The 17,939-nt window shown below is 46.3% G+C and overlaps 3 protein-coding genes, 1 long non-coding RNA gene and 1 other non-coding gene across 7 annotated transcripts; 2 read left to right on the forward strand and 3 right to left on the reverse strand.

Annotated features, from left to right (window-relative positions):
* Positions 1-1,204: 1,204 nt before the first annotated feature.
* Positions 1,205-3,277, forward strand: LOC112842156 (uncharacterized). The gene is made up of 2 exons (XR_003213842.1): positions 1,205-1,273; positions 1,792-3,277. It is a non-coding gene; the product is annotated as an uncharacterized LOC112842156 (long non-coding RNA).
* Positions 2,984-6,824, reverse strand: LOC102077075 (uncharacterized). Of its 2 annotated transcripts, none has more exons than XM_005462753.3 (5): positions 6,208-6,824; positions 4,740-5,326; positions 4,509-4,585; positions 3,777-4,028; positions 2,984-3,644 (listed from the first exon to the last, which is right to left on the reverse strand). In XM_005462753.3, the coding sequence occupies exons 2-5, from the start codon at positions 5,284-5,286 to the stop codon at positions 3,387-3,389; spliced, it is 1,134 nt and encodes a 377-aa protein (XP_005462810.1). In that variant the 5' UTR covers positions 5,287-5,326; positions 6,208-6,824; the 3' UTR covers positions 2,984-3,386. The 2 variants fall into 2 exon arrangements, with proteins under 2 accessions (XP_005462810.1, XP_005462811.1); XM_005462754.4 differs by lacking the exon at positions 6,208-6,824 and adding an exon at positions 5,914-6,048.
* On the forward strand, positions 6,042-8,277 carry LOC100696762 (dual specificity protein phosphatase 14). Of its 2 annotated transcripts, XM_019347717.2 has the most exons (4): positions 6,042-6,178; positions 7,130-7,204; positions 7,290-7,606; positions 7,682-8,277. In XM_019347717.2, exons 3-4 carry the CDS (start codon positions 7,296-7,298, stop codon positions 7,893-7,895), a joined length of 525 nt encoding a protein of 174 aa, XP_019203262.1. In that variant the 5' UTR covers positions 6,042-6,178; positions 7,130-7,204; positions 7,290-7,295; the 3' UTR covers positions 7,896-8,277. The 2 variants fall into 2 exon arrangements, with proteins under 2 accessions (XP_019203262.1, XP_019203267.1); XM_019347722.2 differs by lacking the exon at positions 7,130-7,204 and having other exon boundaries at positions 6,048-6,178.
* polr2d (RNA polymerase II subunit D) lies at positions 8,157-16,101 on the reverse strand. Its single transcript, XM_003457810.4, has 4 exons — positions 15,831-16,101; positions 15,491-15,671; positions 15,324-15,419; positions 8,157-8,440 (listed from the first exon to the last, which is right to left on the reverse strand). Exons 1-4 carry the CDS (start codon positions 15,907-15,909, stop codon positions 8,362-8,364), a joined length of 435 nt encoding a protein of 144 aa, XP_003457858.1. The 5' UTR covers positions 15,910-16,101; the 3' UTR covers positions 8,157-8,361.
* Positions 16,102-16,439: 338 nt separating this feature from the next.
* trnag-ucc (transfer RNA glycine (anticodon UCC)) lies at positions 16,440-16,511 on the reverse strand. The gene has a single exon. It is a non-coding gene; the product is annotated as a tRNA-Gly (tRNA).
* Positions 16,512-17,939: the final 1,428 nt, after the last annotated feature.

Raw genomic sequence — 17,939 nt, forward strand, 5'->3', positions numbered from 1 at the left:
AGCCATGGCTTCTGGTTCGGGAACACTTTAACAGTCTTTGTTGTTGTTACGCTCTCAGTACAGAAGCTGATGTATGAGAGTACGGCAGATGTGTGGCCCTCCAAGTCTGATCCTTCTGCAAATACACTCCAATTCGTGTTATCAAACAGTCCTGTAAGGCCGTGGTGGCTTCCGCGGTCCACACTCTTACTGATTTTTTTCAGATGGTTTTTGTCTTTGAATTAGAGGTTTATAAGCAGGGGTCAGGGACAGAGAGAGATGGTCAGAGAGTCCGAGATGAGGCAGGGGGGTGGCCTTGTAAGCATCTGGGATGTTGGTGTAGACCTGGTCCAGTGTGTTGTTTTCCCTCGTCGGAAAGCTCACGTTTTTAAAGAATCCAGGCAGGACAGATTTCAGGTTTGCGTGGTTAAAATCTCCTGCCACGATCACAGTGCAGTCCGGGTGTGTTGTTAGCTGGTTATTAATGGAGCGCTGGAGTAGCTTCATGGCTGACTTAGTATTAGCTTGCGGCAGCACATAAACTGCTATTATTGTGATCGCTGTGAGCTCTCTTGGCAGGTAGAAGGGTCTGCACTGAACCATCATGTATTCTATGTCTGGGCAGCAGTGGACGACTTTAACTGTGGTGTTGGTGCACCAGTTATTGTTCACATACACCAGCAGACCTCCTCCGGACTCTTCATTCCTGTCCGCTCTGATTGTAGCATGTCCCATTAGCTCAATCGCAGTGTCTGGGGTCAGTCCAGGATGTGTACATCCTCATCATTGAAAGAGTGTCCACTGGTCTGTAGGTGTGAAGGACAGACTGCCCGCAGGGTTGAGAGGGGATTTTTTTTTTAATGAATATATAAATTTGAAAAAAGTTTCCTCCCTGCGGGCGGTCTGTCCTTCAAGCTTGAGTCTTTTACCAGAGGCCTGGGGGCCTGAGGGTCCTGCGCAGTATCTTAGCTGTTCCTAGGACCGCGCTCTTCTGGACAGAGATGTTGGAATCTGCTGGAGCCACTCGCCTCCCTTATCCGTTTCCATGTTTCCCTCTCTCTGTCTCTCTCTAACATGTCAAACTTGTGCATACTGGGTTACGTCTTTCCTGTTTTATTTTGAAGGTCTTGTGCTCCATGTTCAGTGTGTTACTTTTGTTTCCCCCCTGGCGTCATGTTCATTTGAGTCAGTTGTGTTTCCCAAGTGTTTCCACTTCCCTCGTTACCCTTCTGTGCATTTAAGTCCTCTGTCGCTTTCTGTTCAGTGTCGGGTCGTCTGCTTATCTCCTGTCACTGTAAGTCTCAGGATTATATTCATGCTCCTGTTCAAGTCCATGTTCATCTTCATGTTTCTGGTCACAGTTTTTGCATGCACCTATTCAGATTACGTCCCATGTCATAGTTTCCATGTTTATGTTTAGTTTACCACAGTTTAGGCTTTAGTTTAGTTTTTCCCCGACTCGCCTTGTCTTGTTTTTGTTTTGGATATCAGCCTCAATAAGCATCTGGCTTTCTGACAAACTAATCACATCCGGTGTCGATGGCCCTTAACACAAAGCACGCAGCTTTTATTACAAGAAGAAATTTTACAGTATAAAACATTATTTATAGACTTTTCTTTTTAATTATTTCTTCTGTCATGTCATCCCTCTTCTGGGACGTCCACACCCCGACCACAATACTAGTAAAATACTACTACTACTAAAAATAGAGGAAGGTGAAATGTAAACAAAGATGAGCACAAAGGTAGAGACGTCAAACACATAAAAATGAAAGAAATACAAAACTTGTGGTGTTTCTGTCGTGTTCACAGCACAAAGAGCCGAGAGCTGAACGACTCACAGGCTGCTGAACTGTCTGAAGTCACATTCAAGGCTTCCACAAACGCTGTGCCGAGGGTTTTCCTCACACTAACGTCTGAGTCAGCAGGGGGCGCTGTCTCATCATTCAGCCAGGAGGTGCAGCAGTCTACAGCCACATGTTGGCCTTTCCAACAGTGATTGTGAAGCCTCCGGACAAACACCGGACATCAGCAGGTTTCTCCCCACCTGCTCCTTAAACATCACACTCAGTCTCTTCCACAGTTTCATGTCTTGCCTATAAGTGTCCCCTCCACCCCAGCTCACGGTAATGTGACCACATGTGCACAGCAGAGCTGCTGCAGACATACTTGGACCTGTTTTCTCCACGAACTGATACCACTGACCTTAGTCTTCGGGGACACAATGTCTGCACCTCGTCCTGATGCCCAGGTCCAGATGTGGGAGGAGATCCCTCAGGACAGCTGCTGAGTTGCTGCAGGGAAATTTCAGCTCAATGGACTCACTTTGATTTTGATCTTTGGGGTGTCATTGAATTCGGCCTCTGCAGGTTGATCATTTTCATGTCTATCAAACGATGTGGCATCGTTTCCTCCCCATCACGTTACCCTGCTTCGTTTCTCCCAGTGAGATCTGATGTTTGATGGGTTTATTTTATACAGGACTACTTTTTAATGGCTTTATTTCACCTATACTGTTTCCTTTCTGTGACAAATGATGTCATTAAATATGATAATTAATAATCATAGAAATAATATTATTAATCTGGTGCAGTATGGCTGAGGTTTAGCCTCATGGCTTTTGCAGATGGTTCACTACATTCCAGAACCTTCCGTCATCCTGCCACAACAATGGGTCAAATTCTTTAAAGCACAGAAGAATTTATAGAAGTAAATTAATAAAACATTTTTATGATCAAACATATCCCAGAATCCAACAGTGACAGTTTGACCACCCGGACCACGCCCAGCATGTGTGCGTGTATACCGAGGGGTTCGTCGTGCTGCTCCAACAGGAGTCCAGGAGGCGCAGCGTAGCAACAACGAGCGTGGAGACAAAGCTGGCACTCAAAAAAAGATTTTTATTAACAACAAACCAAAACCGCCGTCTTCTCCACTCACAAGTAAAACACACAGTTCCACAGTGGGCCGGGAACCACAGCCGGCACCTGTGAGGTCATTACACTTCAACCCAATGACAAACGGGCCAGCGGGGGGCGCCGTTTCACAGCTGCTCTATCAGCAGATCTTTTGTGGTTTCATACCATCAGTCATGTTCTTTTTGCTGCGAGGTCACAACTTTAACAATCGATACCTGCAGGGCGGAGGTCATGTGACTCATGTTTATCAAAATGAAGAGTGGGTTCCACATGATGACTCATCGCGGTCAAACAGGAAGGTTACCGGGCGAGACACTTTTCTCCCAGCATGCTTTGATGATGACGGCATGAACCGAACATGTGGCGATCACATGATTAAAGACAGTGTCTGTCAGCATTTCAGAGCGCCACCTGGTGTGACTGCGGGTAAACCCCACATGCAGTGGAACACGCTTCAGGCCACAAAGCTCTTCCCGCAGGAAGTGACCTCTACGGCTCCGGCATCCCAGCAGCTGCTGCACGCTGCTGCATCTTCTGCCTGACGTGAGGCAGCACAGCGTCCCTGTAAAACACCTCCAGTTTGGACACCGTCTCCTCCCACAGCTCGGGGTCAAAGGTCACCGGGACCACAGCCGTCTCCTTCAGGGTGAAGACCACGAGGTCGGCGTCCCGCAGCCCCGTCACCGCCAGCTGACACTGGATCTGAGTGTAGTAGCTGTGCGAGGTCTTCAGGCGGTACACTGGAGCCTGGAGGAGGAGGAGGAGGAATCAGAGAGGAAGAAGAGGAGGACACGAAATCAGAGAGGAGGAGGAGGAGGAGAAATGAAGGAGGAGGAAGAAGAGAAATCAGAGAGGACGAGACTGATGTGTGTTTGTTACCCCTCCGCGCTCCCGTGTGGCCTCCTCATGCAGCTGCAGACAGAAGGCGGGGTCCTCCCTGCAGGCGTCCTCCACCCGTCTGTGTCTGTGCTTGTAGGGACACTTCACCTCCAGACAGAGCAGCCAATGGCCGCTTCGTCTGTCCGTCACAATGCCGTCAGGACTGGCAGCCAACCAGGGCCTCCGGGGGTCGACGAACAAGCCGCAGTCCTGAACGCAGACCTGCCGGCCCAACGCCGAGGACTTCAGCCTCTGTGGGGTGATGTAATCAGTGACATCATCAGCAAATGTTCAATAAAGTTTAAAAAAAAGTTTGAGAACTTATTGGTTTTAAACGTGATTGTGTAGAAAACAGTAGTGAAGGACCTCCTCCTCCTCATTCCCAGTTTGTAACGTTCTTGTGATCGTTGCAGTTTTCTCACATATTTTGTGTGTTTTCTGATATTTTTCACTGATTCTGGTTTTCTTATTATTTTATACACATCTATCTTTCACGTCACTGATTTAAAACTTATTTTCTTTGTTCACCGTTGACCATTACCATTAAATTAGTAATAGTCATTTATTTGTATTTTATCTCTCGGTTGTCGCACTTTTTAGTCTTTTCCTCGTGATACTGAGCTTTTTTGACTTGTTAAATTAAACTTTAACTCAGAGCTCTCATAATGTCCACATATCCTGCTGGCCGTGTTTGTGAGGATGGCTGAGTGTTACAAAGATGCTGAAACACACCTGGTACCTGCGGACGACCTCAGCCTCCATGTGGACCCCCCAGCTCATGGCTCTGGTCTGGACTCTGGGCCCCTCACCTGTCGAGACAGTCAGGTAACCAGTTACTGGCTGACCTCTCGGGATCCTGCACTTCTTACAATAAAAAGTCACACCAGCAGACGTCCTGGTGAAGCTGCTAAAAGACACATTTATATGGAGTCAGGGTACCAGGTGGTAGAAGGTGTGGCCTACCTGTGACAGCAGCCAGGTAGGAGGTGGGCGGAGTTTTACTCTTGCCGTTAACAAAGCCGGAGCGAGCGATGCGGTGTGCCACCGAGGCCGTGATCCGGTTCTTCCTCCAGGCGAACCAGTCTGGGTTGTTTCTCTGTCCGCGGGTCAAGACCTCCACCTCCTCCACCACACACCTGTCCAGATGGACGCCCACATCCAGGGGCACCTGCTCGGGTCTGGGAGGGGCTGCTGGGGAAGGTTTCTGGGGAGGATCTGGATCAGCAGCAACCGCCTCCTTCACAGGTTTCTGTGCCTGTTTCTGTCGTCCTTTAGGAGGAGGTCTCACAGCCGAGGCAGCTTTTTGGGCGCCGCTGGTTCCTGGATCTGCCCGGGAGTCAGTCCCAGTCTGAAGGGGGCGCACAGCACCAGGTCTGGTTTTACTGGAGGTTCTGGTTCCAGTGATGCCTTCTGGAGTCTGGATGGAGGGGTGGTATCTGACCTGAGGCAGGACCGGTTTCTGAGCCGTGCCGGTACCTGTGGAAGTCTGCTTGGTGTTGTGGTTCCGCATTGTTGTTGGGTCTTGATTTGAAAGGGGACCAGAAGAGAAACTGCAGGAAAGGAATGAAAAGCCGAAGAGTCTGAATCCAGGAAGCAGAAATAATGCCAAATAAACATGATCAGATGAAATAAAAATCACGAAACGAAATGAATCACCATCATCGAAATGAATATTAAAACAAACGGGTAATAACAGATTTTTAACATGACAGACTCGATCGAGGCTTTTATTTTGAAGAGTCAAATGTTTCGCCACACATCCAGTTCAAGCGGAAACAAACCACGTGATCACCCGACCACGTCTCCAAGCACATACACTCCTGCCACCAGACTCCGTTCAGATTTGTGTAGAAACACGGAGCTCGGTGTTCCGGTGGATGCAGGCTCACCGGGAGGCGTTTAAGACTCACGGGGAGGAGCCGCTCTGGTTTTCGGCGCTGGCCTCACGAAGGCAGCGTTCATCGTTTTTCAGGGAGATTCTTCCAAATAATCAGGCCAACTTTAACGTTTCCTCGTCTCTCTTTTAAGAAACAACTAAAAGCTCATATTTTCTGACGAGTTTTTATGCGCTGTTATTTTGTTGTGAAGCAATCTGTGATCCTCTTATATTAATATATATAAATACAATTTTACTTACTTTTATAATGTGTTCTTAGGGCCGAGTCCTCTAAGAGGTCCTCGTCTTATGGAAAATAGTTTTTCTCTTGAAACAGAAAAACAGAGAAACACAGAAACGGAAGGAGGCCCTAAAGTGCATGAATTTTGAATAGAGTCTGGTTGAAGCCGCTCCGGCTCCTCTGAGAGCACACGGTGATGTTAGTTCGTGTCTCCAGACCTCGGCCTGTCTGTTCTACGCTCATTAAGCTGTAAACCGGAGGGCTGGCTCCTTATCTACCTGCCAGGTGAGTGAGAGTGTCAGGGTGCACCTTACCTGTCTCTGCTGTCGGTCTGTCGGACTGAGAGCAGAAACGAAACCGAGTCTATTTAAAGCTTCGCTGACTCAGTATCCCGTGACACTCAGACACGTCCCGGCATGTTTCAGCTCAGCCTGCTCCCAATAATCCGGGCGATCATCGATGAATCCTATCAATAACAACCGGAAGACTCGGGTCTGGAGTTTGTTAATACATCCGTAGACGCTGAACACTCGTCATCATCATCATCATCACATCACTGTGTATGAAGGACGAGCTGCTCTCAGCCCACCTGTGTGCAGGTCGCAGTCTCACCTGGAGGCGTGGCTTCGAATCCACTTCTGACAAAACGCTTTGCTCTTGTTTGTTTACAATAGTGAAACAAAGTGATGCATAAAAATCACAACAACAGTCGCCTCAAGGCGCTTTATATTGTAAGGTAGACCCTACAATGATACATACAGAGAAAAACCCAACAATCATATGACCCCCTATGTCACACTATGTCTGCGAAGGTTCTCTGTGAATCCGAACTGGAAGCTGGTTCCACAGAAGAGGGGCCTGAAAACTGAAGGCTCTGCCTCCCATTCTACTTTTAAATACTCTAGGAACAACAAGTAGGCCTGCAGTGTGAGAGCGAAGTGCTCTAATAGGGTGATATGGTACTACAAGGTCATTAAGATAAGATGGGGCCTGATTATTTAAGACCTTGTATGTGAGGAGCAGGATTTTGAATTCTGGATTTAACAGGAAGCCAATGAAGGGAAGCCAAAACAGGAGAAATCTGCTCTCTCTTTCTAGTCCCTGTCAGGACTCTTGCTGCAGCATTTTGGATCAGCTGAAGGCTTTTCAGAGAGTTTTTAGGACATCTTGATAATAAAGAATTACAGTAGTCCAGCCTGGAAGTAATAATACTGATACTGTCTCCACTCTGGTCAGAGCCCGCTAGCTGTCTGTGGTTCTGTGTGGTTGGCTGAACCGCTGCTCGCCTCATTGAGAATTTGACAGGAAGTGGTGAGCTCCAGCTCTTTTTTTGAGTCTTTGTTCTGTTAGATCTGAGTTTATGTTGAACCGCTGTGATGACTCTGTCCTCCTGCAGCGGATCATGCGGGTCTCTCGGGTCTCTGCTGGCCTCTTCCTCACTGATCTGGACTCGGCTCTGAACGCCAGCGTGTTGACCAGCAGAAACGTCACTCTCATCGTCAACGCCAGTGGGCTCGAGAACATTTCCTACCCGCAACTGGATGGTCTGCAGGTGCTCCACGTCCCCGTCCAGGACCAGCCTCATGCCCCCCTCAGAGAGTACTTCAACCTGGTAACTGAATGGATCAACCAGAACCAAACGGGGGCGACTCTGGTCCACTGCACTGCCGGCAGAAGCCGGTCCCCTGCGCTGATCATGGCCTACCTCATGAGGTAGCCACAGTGCCTTAATCTCAGTTTGACAGTCAGGTTCTGGTCTCTGATGTGGTTCTGGTCTCTGTGCTTCAGGTCTCAGGGTCTCAGCCTCCGTCGAGCTCACGAACTTGTTCTGGAACAGCGACCATTTATTCAACCCAACGCTGGTTTCTGGAGGCAGCTGATGGACTTTGAGAGGACCCTTTTTGGTAGGACCACGGTGAGGATGGCAAGGACACCAGGCGGCGTCCTTCCTGAAGCTTTGGAGGACTCGGACGCTGCAGTGGTGTACTGCCTGAACGTCTGATGCTGGCTGGCTCTGCAGCGTTTTCGGTGTGAAGCGCTCTGAGGAACTGCTTCTACGTGCTCTTCCTGTTGTTGGGAGGAGCTTATAAACCTGTGCATATTTCTCATAATCGCTGGACCTCAGAGTGCTGCTCTGTGATTGGTTGTAGTTTAAATGCTGCTGAAATCATCTGTTTTCTGCATTGTGTGTGTGTTATGGTGCCAGACTGTTGTTTACTTGTAATTTTATGGTACAAATGAAAATGTCACATGACTGAGCAGCTGGTTCAGTCAAACCTTTATTTAAAAAAAACAAAACAAAACAAAAAAAACATCATCAGCAACAGTTCAGGTCAGACGCTGCACACAACCCTGCAATAAAGCTGAACTGAGCATGAAAACAATGAGTAAAGTGTTTTTAAAGTTTTATCAGGACAGCAGATCGACCACATCAGTCCGGGGGCGGGGCTGTAGGGGGGGCTGAGGTCTCAGTACTGGAAGCTTCTCTTGGTCTGGATGTCATCGAGGATCTGCTGCAGCTCCTCGTCCTCGAAGCGACCCTCCAAGCTGAAAAAACAGAAAACTTTATTGACACAGTATGTCTGAAGGTTCTCAGTCATCCAGGTTATCGTAGTCTAAGGAGCTTCAATTCAATTCAATTTTATTTATATAGCGCCAAATCACAACAAAAGTCGCCTCAAGGCGCTTTATATTGTACAGTAGATAGCACAATAATAAATACAGAGAAAAACCCAACAATCATATGACCCCCTATGAATAAGCACTTTGGCGACAGTGGGAAGGAAAAACTCCCTTTTAACAGGAAGAAACCTCCGGCAGAACCAGGCTCAGGGAGGGGCGGGGCCATCTGCTGCGATCGGTTGGGGTGAGAGAAGGAAGACAGGATAAAGACATGCTGTGGAAGAGAGACAGAGATTAATAACAGATATGATTAAATGCAGAGAGGTCTGTTAACACATAGTGAGTGAGAAAGGTGACTGGAAAGGAAAAACTCAATGCATCATGGGAATCCCCAGCAGCCTACGTCTATTGCAGCATAACTAAGGGAGGATTCAGGGTCACCTGGTCCAGCCCTAACTATATGCTTTAGCAAAAAGGAAAGTTTGAAGCCTAATCTTGAAAGTAGAGATAGTGTCTGTCTCCCGAATCCGAACTGGAAGCTGGTTCCACAGAAGAGGGGCCTGAAAACTGAAGGCTCTGCCTCCCATTCTACTTTTAAATACTCTAGGAACAACAAGTAGGCCTGCAGTGTGAGAGCGAAGTGCTCTAATAGGGTGATATGGTACTACAAGGTCATTAAGATAAGATGGGGCCTGATTATTTAAGACCTTGTATGTGAGGAGCAGGATTTTAAATTCAATTCTGGATTTAACAGGAAGCCAATGAAGGGAAGCCAAAACAGGAGAAATATGCTCTCTCTTTCTAGTCCCTGTCAGGACTCTTGCTGCAGCATTTTGGATCAGCTGAAGGCTTTTCAGCGAGTTTTTAGGACATCCTGATAATAAAGAATTACAGTCGTCCAGCCTGGAAGTAATAAATGCATGAACTAGTTTTTCAGCGTCACTCTGAGACAGGATATTTCTAACTTTAGAGATGTTGCGCAAATGGAAGAAAGCAGTCTTACATATTTGTTTAATATGTGCGTTGAAGGACATGTCCTGGTCAAAAATGACTCCAAGGTTCCTCACAGCATTACTGGAGGCCAAGGTAATGCCATCCAGAGTAAGAATCTGCTTAGATACCATATTTCTAAGATTTTCAGGGCCGAGTACAATAACCTCAGTTTGATCTGAATTAAGAAGCAGAAAGTTAGCGGCCATCCAGGTCTTTATGTCTTTAAGACATTCCTGCAGTTTAACTAATTGGTGTGTGTTACCTGGCTTCATGGACAGATAGAGCTGCGTGTCATCTGCATAGCAGTGAAAATTTATGCTATGTCTTCTAATGATGCTGCCTAAGGGAAGCATGTATAATGTAAATAGAATTGGTCCTAGCACTGAACCCTGTGGAACACCATAATTGACCTTAGTGTGTGAAGAGGACTCTCCATTTACATGCACAAACTGGAGTCTATTAGATAGATATGATACAAACCACTGCAGTGCAGTACCTGTAATACCTACAGCATGTTCTAATCACTCTAATAGGATATTATGATCAACAGTATCGAACGCTGCACTGAGGTCTAGCAGGACAAGCACAGAGATGAGTCCACTGTCAGAGGCCATAAGAAGATCATTTGTAACCTTCACTAAAGCTGTTTCTGTGCTGTGATGAGCTCTGAAACCTGACTGAAACTCTTCAAATAAGCCATTCCTCTGCAGATGATCAGTTAGCTGTTTGACAACTACTCTTCCAAGGATGTTTGATATGAAAGGAAGGTTGGAGATTGGCCTATAATTAGCTAAGACAGCTGGGTCTAGAGATGCTTTTTAAGTAAAGGTTTAACTACAGCCAGCTTGAAGGCCTGTGGTACATAGCCGATTATTAGAGATAGGTTGATCATATTTAAGATCGAAGAATTAATTAATGGCAGGACTTCTTTGAGCAGTTTTGTAGGAATGGGGTCTAAAAGACACGTTGATGGTTTGGAGGAATTAATTATTGAAGTTAACTCAGAAAGATCAATTGGAGAAAAAGAGTCTAACTTAACATCGATGGTACTAAAAGTAGCTGTAGATAATATTACATCTGTGGGATGATTATTGTTAAGTTTTTCTCTAATGATAAAAATTTTATTTGTGAAGAAGTTCATGAAGTCATTACTAGTTAACGTTAAAGGGATGGTTGGCTCAGTAGAGCTCTGACTGTTTGTCAGCCTGGCTACAGTGCTGAAGAGAAACCTGGGGTTGTTCTTATTTTCTTCAATCAGTGATGAATAGTAAGATGTTCTGGCTTTGCGGAGGGCTTTCTTATAAAGCAGCAAACTATTTCTCCAGGCTAAATGATGATCCTCTAAATTTGTGACACGCCATTTCCTCTCCAGCTTACGAGTTATCTGCTTTAGGCTACGTGTTTGAGAATTATACCACGGAGTCAGGGACTTCTGATTTGAGGCCTTAGTTTTCACAGGAGCTACAGTATCCAGAGTCGTACGTAGTGAGGAGGTCAAATTATTAACAAGATAATCGACCTCTGTTGGAGTAGCGTTCAGATAGCTGCTCTGCTCTATGTTGGTACAGGGCATTGAAGATGATAACAGTGGGTGGATTATATTCTTAAACTTAGTTACAGCACTTTCAGAAAGACATCTACTTTGATAAAGTCTACTCTCCGCTGCTGTGTAATCAATTATTGTAAATGTAAATGTTATCAGGAAATGATCAGACAGCAGAGGGTTTTCAGGAAACACTGTTACATGTTCAGTTTCTATGCCATATGTTAAAACAAGATCTAGAGTGTGATTAAAGTGGTGGGTGGGTTCTTTTACAGTTTGAGAGAAGCCAATTGAGTCTAATAACAGATTAAATGCCATGTTGAGGCTGTCATTTTTAGCATCTACATGGATGTTAAAATCACCCACAATAATGATTTTATCTGAGCTGAGCACTAAATCAGATAAAAAGTCTGAGAAATCAGAGAGAAACTCTGTGTAAGGCCCAGGTGGACGATAGATGATAACAAGTAAGACTGGTTTCTGAGTTTTACAGCTGGGGTGGACAAGGCTAAGCATCAGGCTTTCAAATGAATTATAAGTCTGTCTTGGTCTTTGGTTGATAAATAGGCTGGTGTGAAAAATTGCTGCCACACTGCCCCCTCGGCCTGTGCTTCGGGATTTCTGGTAGTTAGAATGACTCGGGGGTGTTGATTCATTTAAACTAACATACTCATCCTGCTGCAACCAGGTTTCTGTAAGGCAGAGTAAATCGATTTGTTGATCAATTATTAAGTCATGTACTAACAGAGACTTGGAGGAGAGAGACCTAATATTTAATAATCCACATTTCACTGTTTTACTCTTTGGTTCAGATGTGGATACTGTATTGTTCTTTCTTTGTGATTTTTTATGTTTAAGTTGTTTATTGCTGGTTTTTAGTTTGTTTTTTGTCTGTTTGGGAGCTGACACAGTCTCTATGGAGATGGGTTTTGGGGGGTAGCAGGAGGAGAGAAGCTGCAGAGAGGCGTGTAAGACTGCAACTCTGCTTCCTGGTCCCAACTCTGGATAGTCATATTTTGGGGGGTTTAATAAATTTGTCCATATTTCTAGAAATGAGAGCTGCTCCATCCAAAGTGGGATGGATGCCGTCTCTCCTACCAAGACCTGGTTTCCTCCAGAAGGTTTGCCAATTATCTATGAAGCCCACATCGTTTCTGGGACACCACTCAGACAGCCAGCAATTTAAGGAGAACATGCGGCTAAACATGTCACTCCTGGTCTGATTGGGGAGGGGACCAGAGAAAACTACAGAGTCCCACATTCTCCAAAAGTTGAATCTGTTCATCTGGATGTAGCGTTTTGTGGGAGAAACGTTTCGTCACTCATCCAAGTGACTTCTTCAGTCTCAGCTGACTGCAGGTTTCCCCAAACCTTATAAACAGGACATTTGCATAATGACTGAAACCAGCCCACTGAAGGAACAATGGGCTGTGAGGTCAGTTCCTTAATCATAATTATGCAAATTCCCATGACCATTGATCAACAATCACTGACCAAAACCCACTGATCAAAGAACACTGATCAATGGCCATGAGTCCCATTCACAGAGAGTTGGGGAATGGCTGCAATCACAGCGTTGTAAGATGGCGACAGATGGACCCTTAGGCCCCCTCCTCGATTCAGAGATGGTCTTTCCCATCCATCCATTCGCTTCCACTTATCCTTTTCAGGGTCGCGGGGGGCGATGGAGCCTATCCCAGCTGTCATAGGGCGAGAGGCGGGGTACACCCTGGACAGGTCGCCAGTCTGTCGCAGGGCCAACACACAGGGACAGACAACCATTCACGCTCACATTCACACCTAGTGACAATTTCGATTATCCAATTAACCTATCCCCACAAACTGCATGTCTTTGGACGGTGGGAGGAAGCCGGAGTACCCGGAGGGAACCCACGCAAACACGGGGAGAACATGCAAACTCCACACAGAAAGACCCCGGACTGATGGTGGAATTGAACTCAGGACCTTCTTGCTGTGCGGCAACAGTGCTAACCACAGTGCTGCCCACGGTCTGTCTTTCCCTTTTCACGTAAATGGCCTCCTTGACTCCGCGCTCAAACCAGCGTTCTTCCCTGTCCAGGATGTGTACATCCTCATCATTGAAAGAGTGTCCACTGGCCTGTAGGTGTAAATAGACTGCAGAGTCCTGGCCTGACGAGGAAGCTCTTCTGTTCTTTGATCAGTGGGTTTTGGTCAGTGATTGTTGATCAATGGTCATGGGAATTTGCATAATTATGATTAAGGAACTGACCTCACAGCCCATTGTTCCTTCAGTGGGCTGGTTTCAGTCATTATGCAAATGTACTGTTTATAAGGTTTGGGGAAACCTGCAGTCAGCTGAGACTGAAGAAGTCACTTGGATGAGTGACGAAACGTTTCTCCCACAAAACGCTACGTCCAGATGAACAGATTCAACTTTTGGAGATTTACTTTCCTGGATGATTGAGAATGCATCAAGAGTCCGACATTGTTTTGTCAAAGTTACACACCGATTCAATATTGATTTTAGTGACCTCCGATTGGCCTAAACGGGTGTCATTACTGCCGACGTGAATTATGATCTTACTTTATTTACGTTTACCTTTAGCCAGCAGTTTTAAATTTCCTTCAATGTCGCCTGCTCTGGCCCCTGGAAGACAATTGGTGTCGTAAGCCCCGCCTCTGTTCAAAGATGGTCGCTCACAGTGGACATAAATGGCTTCTTTCACTCCTCTTTCAAACCATCTGTTCTCTCTGTCCAAAATGTGAACATTGGCATTGAAATGGCGTGTCACAAATTTAGAGGATCATCATTTAGCCTGGAGAAATAGTTTGCTGCTTTATAAGAAAGCCCTCCGCAAAGCCAGAACATCTTACTATTCATCACTGATTGAAGAAAATAAGAACAACCCCAGGTTTCTCTTCAGCACTGTAGCCAGGCTGACAAACAGTCAGAGCTCTACTGAGCCAACAATCCCTTTAACATTAACTAGTAATGACTTCATGAACTTCTTCACAAATAAAATTTTTATCATTAGAGAAAAAATTACCAATAATCATCCCACAGATGTAATATTATCTACAGCTACTTTCAGTACCACTGATATTCATTTAGACTCTTTTTCTCCAATTGATCTTTCTGAGTTAACTTCAATAATTACTTCCTCCAAACCATCAACGTGTCTTTTAGACCCCATTCCTACAAAACTGCTCAAAGAAGTCCTGCCATTAATTAATGCTTCAATCTTAAATATGATCAACCTATCTCTAATAATCGGCTATGTACCACAGGCCTTCAAGGTGGCTGTAGTTAAACCTTTACTTAAAAAGCATCTCTAGACCCAGCAGTCTTAGCTAATTATAGGCCAATACTGACAGGGACTAGAAAGAGAGAGCAGATTTCTCCTGTTTTGGCTTCCCTTCATTGGCTTCCTGTTAAATCCAGAATTCAAAATCCTGCTCCTCACATACAAGGTCTTAAATAATCAGGCCCCATCTTATCTTAATGACCTTGTAGTACCATATCACCCTATTAGAGCACTTCGCTCTCGCTCTGCAGGCCTACTTGTTGTTCCTAGAGTATTTAAAAGTAGAATGGGAGGCAGAGCCTTCAGTTTTCAGGCCCCTCTTCTGTGGAACCAGCTTCCAGTTTGGATTCGGGAGACAGACACTATCTCTACTTTCAAGATTAGGCTTCAAACTTTCCTTTTTGCTAAAGCATATAGTTAGGGCTGGACCAGGTGACCCTGAATCCTCCCTTAGTTATGCTGCAATAGACGTAGGCTGCCGGGGATTCCCATGATGCATTGAGTTTTTCCTTTCCAGTCACCTTTCTCACTCACTATGTGTTAACAGACCTCTCTGCATCGAATCATATCTGTTATTAATCTCTGTCTCTCTTCCACAGCATGTCTTTATCCTGTCTTCCTTCTCTCACCCCAACCAATCACAGCAGATGGCCCCGCCCCTCCCTGAGCCTGGTTCTGCCGGAGGTTTCTTCCTGTTAAAAGGGAGTTTTTCCTTCCCACTGTCGCCAAAGTGCTTGCTCATAGGGGGTCATATGATTGTTGGGTTTTCTCTGTATGTATTATTGTAGGGTCTACCTTGTAGTATAAAGCGGATTTAGGCGACTGTTGTTGTGATTTGGAGCTGTATAAATAAAACTGAATTGAATTGAACCTGCCTGTGTGTTTAACTCAGCTAGTTATGAACTGTGGAGCAGCTCCTGTACCTCAACACTGCAGCTGTAACAAAGGCTTTTATTGTTCCTGCTGTGACGTGGATCGGACTTACCTGGGGATCAGGGCTTTGGCCTCCTCGGCGGCTTCTGGACACAGGTTGGCCAAACTGGCGAGCTCGAACTTGTGGAGCTTCTTCTGCAGCAGGAGGCTGAAGACAGAGAGATGACAGGGGTCAGAACTGGATTGCCTCGGACCTGGGCAGGGGCCGGGGGGGCGTACCTGCGCACGGCCGTGATGGTCTCGCGGTTCTTGAAGCGGCTGAAGCGGGCCGTGTAGTTGAGGGTCTTCATGAAGACCTCGGACAGCTCCTGCTCGTCCTCGGCGCTCTCGTTCTGCTGCTTCCTGTGCTCCAGCAACATGTGGACCTCGGAGTTCAGTAGCGTCTCCGCGTTCTCGAACTCTGAGGAGGAGGAGGGGGTTAACATCTGTCAATCACTCAGCACACAGGCTCAGAGAACCCACAGACAGCAGCTCGGTCTGTGTACCCACGTGCACCCACGGACCGCCTGCGCGTGTCGGTAGTTGTTCGAGAGTGCGTGCGCGCGCTGCAGGTACTCACCTTTAGGAAAGAGCAGCTGAGAAGCGTCCTCTTCAACATCACCAACATGCGGAGGAGCCGCGCCGCCTCCAGCCGCCATGTCGAGGAGCAGTCCCGGCTACAGGCCGGGGAGTGTGAAGCCGCCCGGAGGGTGAGACACAGGCGCCCGGTCAAGCCCGGCAGCCCGGTAACAAAGCGCAGGTCGGGGAGGAGGTCGGGGGGTAGAAAGCAGCTCCGCCGATCCGCACCGCAAGAAAACAGCGAGAGCTACTTCCGGGGCGCCCGCGGTCACTTCCGCTCTTTGTGGCGACATTAAAGAACATTATGAAAAACAGAAGGAGGGTGCAGTTTGTGCCAAAGATACGACAATATAAAAAAATAAATTACATAAAACTAGAGAATCAGATCGACAGTTCATTTTCCTGTCTGGCAGGAATCCTTTCAAAGTAACAGTCTCTGCTTGCAGCGCCCTCCTGCGGACGGGAGCGGCAGCGTCTCACTGAGTGTCAGAGAATCGTTTTAAGCAGTTTAAGGAAGATTCTTTTCTTTCATGAGCGCCGGGAGCCGCTGAAACCCGACAAGAAGAAACAGAACAACCGAAATCTGTCTCAGCGGTCGTAAAAGGGAGACTGCGTTGGCCGGGAATCGAACCCGGGTCAACTGCTTGGAAGGCAGCTATGCTAACCACTATACCACCAACGCCTGAAAGCAATGGTGCTGTACCACAATAAAACACACGCAGCATCAGCGACACTCAATATGGCGTAACGTGACGGCTGTGACCTCACGGCAGGGAGGTCCTGGGTATCAGAGAAACTCAGCAGAGGCTTCTCCAAGCACACCGGCCACAAAGTCAACAACCTAGTGTAGCTGTGCAGTACAGCGACGACAGCTCAGACCTGGAAAAACCAAACAGCCACTTCATAACATCAGTTATCAATTTTATTTCTATAGCACATTTAAAAGCAACAAAGTTGCCCAAAGTGCTTCACAAGTAGTTCATGAACAAGAGAAAATGGAAAAATAACACATGATATGAGGCAAAGGCAACATATTTAACATAAAAACAAAACAAACACAAAACAAACCTGATGGTGCTCAAACTGAACTTTGAGTTTCATCAAGCCAGCGTAAAAAAGTGAGTTTCAAGACGAGATTTGAAACACTGTATAGACCAGGGGTCTGCAACCTTTTACACCCAAAGAGCCACTTGGACCCGGTTTCCACGCAAAAGAAAACACTGGGAGCCGCAAATACTTTTTGACATCTAAAATGAAGATAACACTGTATATATTGTTTTTTACCTTTGTGCTTTGTGTGAACAACTAAGGTGTGTTGCTTATGAAATCCATGAAGTGCTACAGAGAAAATTACATTTTATTTACGTAATTAACACATTTTGAACTCTTAAAGAAATATAACAAAAGGAAAGACACCCAGCTGAACTAAAATGATCCATGTAGCAAACAAAAACTGTTGTCAGCCGCCACCCTTATATCTCCTTTGGGCTGTTGGAGCCTTGACCTGACTCTTAAAAAATAATTGGAAAAAAGCACTATGCTGCTGAAAAATGAAAAATAGATATTTGCAAAATTCTGCCTAAATATGTATTTTACCTGGTTAACGCGTGCGGCGGGGCGTGGTTTGCAGCGCCGCTGCAGGGGAGGCGGACGCACCTGAGCGACACCCGCAATCACGCCTCGCCGCCTTTACGTCTGCGCTATCTGTGCTGTTGTGTTGTTGGTGGTGTATGTTGGGCTGTGAGCTGAAAGGCTACAGCCGGCTGTATGCGTACAGCAACCGTGTGTGAAAAGTGCTCAATAAAGAGATGCTCAAAAGCGTGTTCATGGAAACATCGTCGGGTCTGCCGTGATATGTTTACAATGGGACTTTGCTCCTGAACCTCTGTGCACAGAGTCCGCAAATCGGGGATATACGAAGTCAGTTTACTCACGGTGTTTGTCTTTATCATAGTTCACGGTGGAGAACAGCTGCTGACATAATGTGTATCCGAAGATCCGTAGGGTTGAAAGTCTCGATAAATGCACGGCGTTTCGGCGGGTATACCGGCTTCCGCGAGTGTGACTCTTATTTTGAGCGATGAAAAAAATAATAGAATATAATTTTATT

The sequence above is a fragment of the Oreochromis niloticus genome, linkage group LG14 (assembly GCF_001858045.2).
Source record: "Oreochromis niloticus isolate F11D_XX linkage group LG14, O_niloticus_UMD_NMBU, whole genome shotgun sequence".
NCBI lineage: Eukaryota > Metazoa > Chordata > Actinopteri > Cichliformes > Cichlidae > Oreochromis > Oreochromis niloticus.

Coding starts and splice junctions, on each gene's coding strand:
- LOC102077075 (XM_005462753.3), bottom strand. CDS start 5,286: ATGCGGAACCACAACACCAAGCAGACTTCCACAGGTACCGGCACGGCT. Junction 4,586..4,739: donor CTACCTGGCTGCTGTCACAG/GTAGGCCACACC, acceptor CTGTCTCGACAG/GTGAGGGGCCCAGAGTCCAG. Junction 3,645..3,776: donor CCACACGGGAGCGCGGAGGG/GTAACAAACACA, acceptor CTCCTCCTCCAG/GCTCCAGTGTACCGCCTGAA.
- LOC100696762 (XM_019347717.2), top strand. CDS start 7,296: ATGCGGGTCTCTCGGGTCTCTGCTGGCCTCTTCCTCACTGATCTGGAC. Junction 7,607..7,681: donor ATCATGGCCTACCTCATGAG/GTAGCCACAGTG, acceptor TCTGTGCTTCAG/GTCTCAGGGTCTCAGCCTCC.
- polr2d (XM_003457810.4), bottom strand. CDS start 15,909: ATGGCGGCTGGAGGCGGCGCGGCTCCTCCGCATGTTGGTGATGTTGAA. Junction 15,672..15,830: donor TCAGCTGCTCTTTCCTAAAG/GTGAGTACCTGC, acceptor CCTCCTCCTCAG/AGTTCGAGAACGCGGAGACG. Junction 15,420..15,490: donor ACCATCACGGCCGTGCGCAG/GTACGCCCCCCC, acceptor CTCTGTCTTCAG/CCTCCTGCTGCAGAAGAAGC.